Below are 2,556 nucleotides of genomic sequence, written 5' to 3' on the forward strand. Positions count from 1 at the left end.
ACACACACACACACACACACACACACACAGACACACACACACGCACACACACACATACACATACACACACACGAAACCAATTCCTGAAATATGCAACCTCTCAATCTAGCAACTAATCAACTCCCAATCAATCGTTCAATAAAACAATCAGCAGGCTGACACACACATTCGGCGAGAGGCAGGATTAGATTGAAATATAGCTGGAAAGGACAATTGAGGCGACAGAGTTGTGGTTCATAAGACACATGCTGCGTATCTCATGAACAGCTAGAAAAACAAATGAAGAAGTCTTCGTTGAAGCAAATTACAGACGACAGCTTAAGACGAATATACGAAAGCGACAGGCAAAATTCATGGGACACACAATGCGGAACGAAGCATTGGAGAAAATTGTAACAACAGGCAAGTTTGAAGGGAAGAGAGGCAGATGCGGACAGAGGGAAAAAATACAGGACAAGTTGACAACATTATTGGGAACAGCAAGAGCAACAGACACCATCGCTGCAACGCAAAACAGATTTAAGTGGAGGTCCATGATCGCCCACATCAGTTGCAAGGCACTGGATGGGGATGATAGCTACCCAATCAGCTGTTCCACCAACCACCTAATCAGTTATTCATTCAGTAAAGAAGAAACCCAGCAATTAATCAGCCAGAAAATTCTCTATTAAGTAGGCCTATCTATCAATCAGTCAACAACAAAAGATCGAACACGTCGAACATCAAGATGGGGCTCTCGCAGCCTAGAGGTTACGGTGTTCGCCCTTCTTTCGATAAGTCTCAGGTTCTAATAACCACGTTCTGTCGTCTACTTTCGTCTCCACTTTCTGCCCCCATCCCCCCCTTCCCCCTTTGCGCCATCCTCTGGGCTCCTGACTCTTTCTATAGCCTTTCTACTGCTACTCTTTGGCTGGTCCTTCTTACTGTTGTTCTTCAGTCACACCCCTGATCTTAGGGTAGGGAAGATCTAACACTTAGCCTTCTCGGAGAAGGGCGAAAAATCTCGGAGGTCCTGTGTGCAATTTGCACACGTTAAAGATCCCTTGGTGGTTCAAAATCGATGAGAGTAGGCTCGGCCACCACCCGGGCAAAATCCAAAATTAATTCCGACAAAACTAAAAATGTTGAATGTATCTCGCGAGATCATAGGACCTTATGCAGTAGAGAGCGCTGAAAACAGTAACCAAAACTACAAAAAAGAGCAACAGGAAAATCTGTCATAATCGAGAAGTTCATCAACTGAATTTCAACGTGACATACACCAAGAGAGATAACTCTGTATACAAATGACAAATTATGGTGTGTGCTCCACGCTACAGTTATCTCCCTTGTTGAGGCACTTGGTAAAAAGAGAATGTTATTTAGTTTTAGTAAGAATTTTACGAAGCTTGCAAAACGATAATAAGGTCAGGTGCCGAAGATTAGAGACAAACATAGAAATAAAAAAGTAGGAGGAGATATCAGGACGATAGATAATGGATAATTATTATTAAAGATAAAGCAAAACAAACCAGAGAACCTGACAGCCACCCACCGAGATTGTGAGAACAACGTCAACATAATATAGCAGACAGACAAGACAAACACTGTGAAACACAGACGCACGCTCACGCACACTCACAGATAGATAGATAGATAGATAGATCGATAGATAGATAGATAGATAGATAGATAGATAGATAGATAGATAGATGTCCCACCAACAGCAGACTATAAGCAAAGACATACAGACACACAGACAGACAGACAGACAAACAGACAGACAGACAAACACACACACACACAGAGTGTGTGCGTGTGTGTGTGTGTGTGTGTGTGTGTGTGTGTGTGAGAGAGAGAGAGAGAGAGAGAGAGAGAGAGAGAGAGAGAGAGAAGAGTAGTACCTGTACGCCCTCGTCATTACTCTTCACTAGCACCTCCTTGTTACTCATCATGTATCCTCCCATCTGTTTATATACTGGCACGTCTGATTTCTGAGAATAAAGAAACAGAAAAATAAAACAACCGGACCACTATGTAATGAATTAAACAACACTAAATGAAAACATACGAGTATAAGCAAACAAACATAGAAACAAAGAGACACACAAAACCAACCAACAAACAAATAAACAGTTACAACATTTTTCTGCTAAATTGACAAGTTAGTTGCGCAGCTCCCCAATTTGGCGGCTGCCGAATATTTGTTTCCCATAATCCCTCTAGCACATATGTGGCACCTCCTCTCCGTAAGTATGCCATCTTGAGTTCTTGTAGCTACCCGCCTTGGGTAGTTAGCGGGTACTGTACTGTGGTGTGGTTTGCCCCTTCATTTCTATCGAACGTATGTCGAATTTATCCTTTCTGCTTTTCTTTGTATGTTACTCTCTAATAACACCTCTATTTTATGTATATGACCTATTTATGTTGTAAGTACAGGGTAATTCTTACAAAAGCCAAAATAATCCCCACCGCCCTGTTGACTGAGAGAAACAAATGGTTGACAGCCCTTTCCAAAACTGTGTAAGATTTTTGAAGAGGCGAATGTTGTCTATAGCGCAGAGGTTTGGCTTTTAA

General features: G+C 42.0%; 1 protein-coding gene across 1 annotated transcript in view; it reads right to left on the bottom strand.

The window, feature by feature from the left end:
- The window catches only part of LOC100533292 (glutamate receptor 1), a gene marked incomplete in the record, with an annotated part of 42,396 nt that overhangs the window by 8,040 nt on the left and 31,800 nt on the right, over positions 1-2,556 (bottom strand). Inside the window, 1 exon segment of the mRNA XM_013089585.2 lies at positions 1,884-1,973. Coding sequence (XP_012945039.1) covers positions 1,884-1,973 — 90 coding nt within the window.

The sequence above is a fragment of the Aplysia californica genome, unplaced genomic scaffold (assembly GCF_000002075.1).
Source record: "Aplysia californica isolate F4 #8 unplaced genomic scaffold, AplCal3.0 scaffold00991, whole genome shotgun sequence".
Classification (NCBI taxonomy): domain Eukaryota; kingdom Metazoa; phylum Mollusca; class Gastropoda; order Aplysiida; family Aplysiidae; genus Aplysia; species Aplysia californica.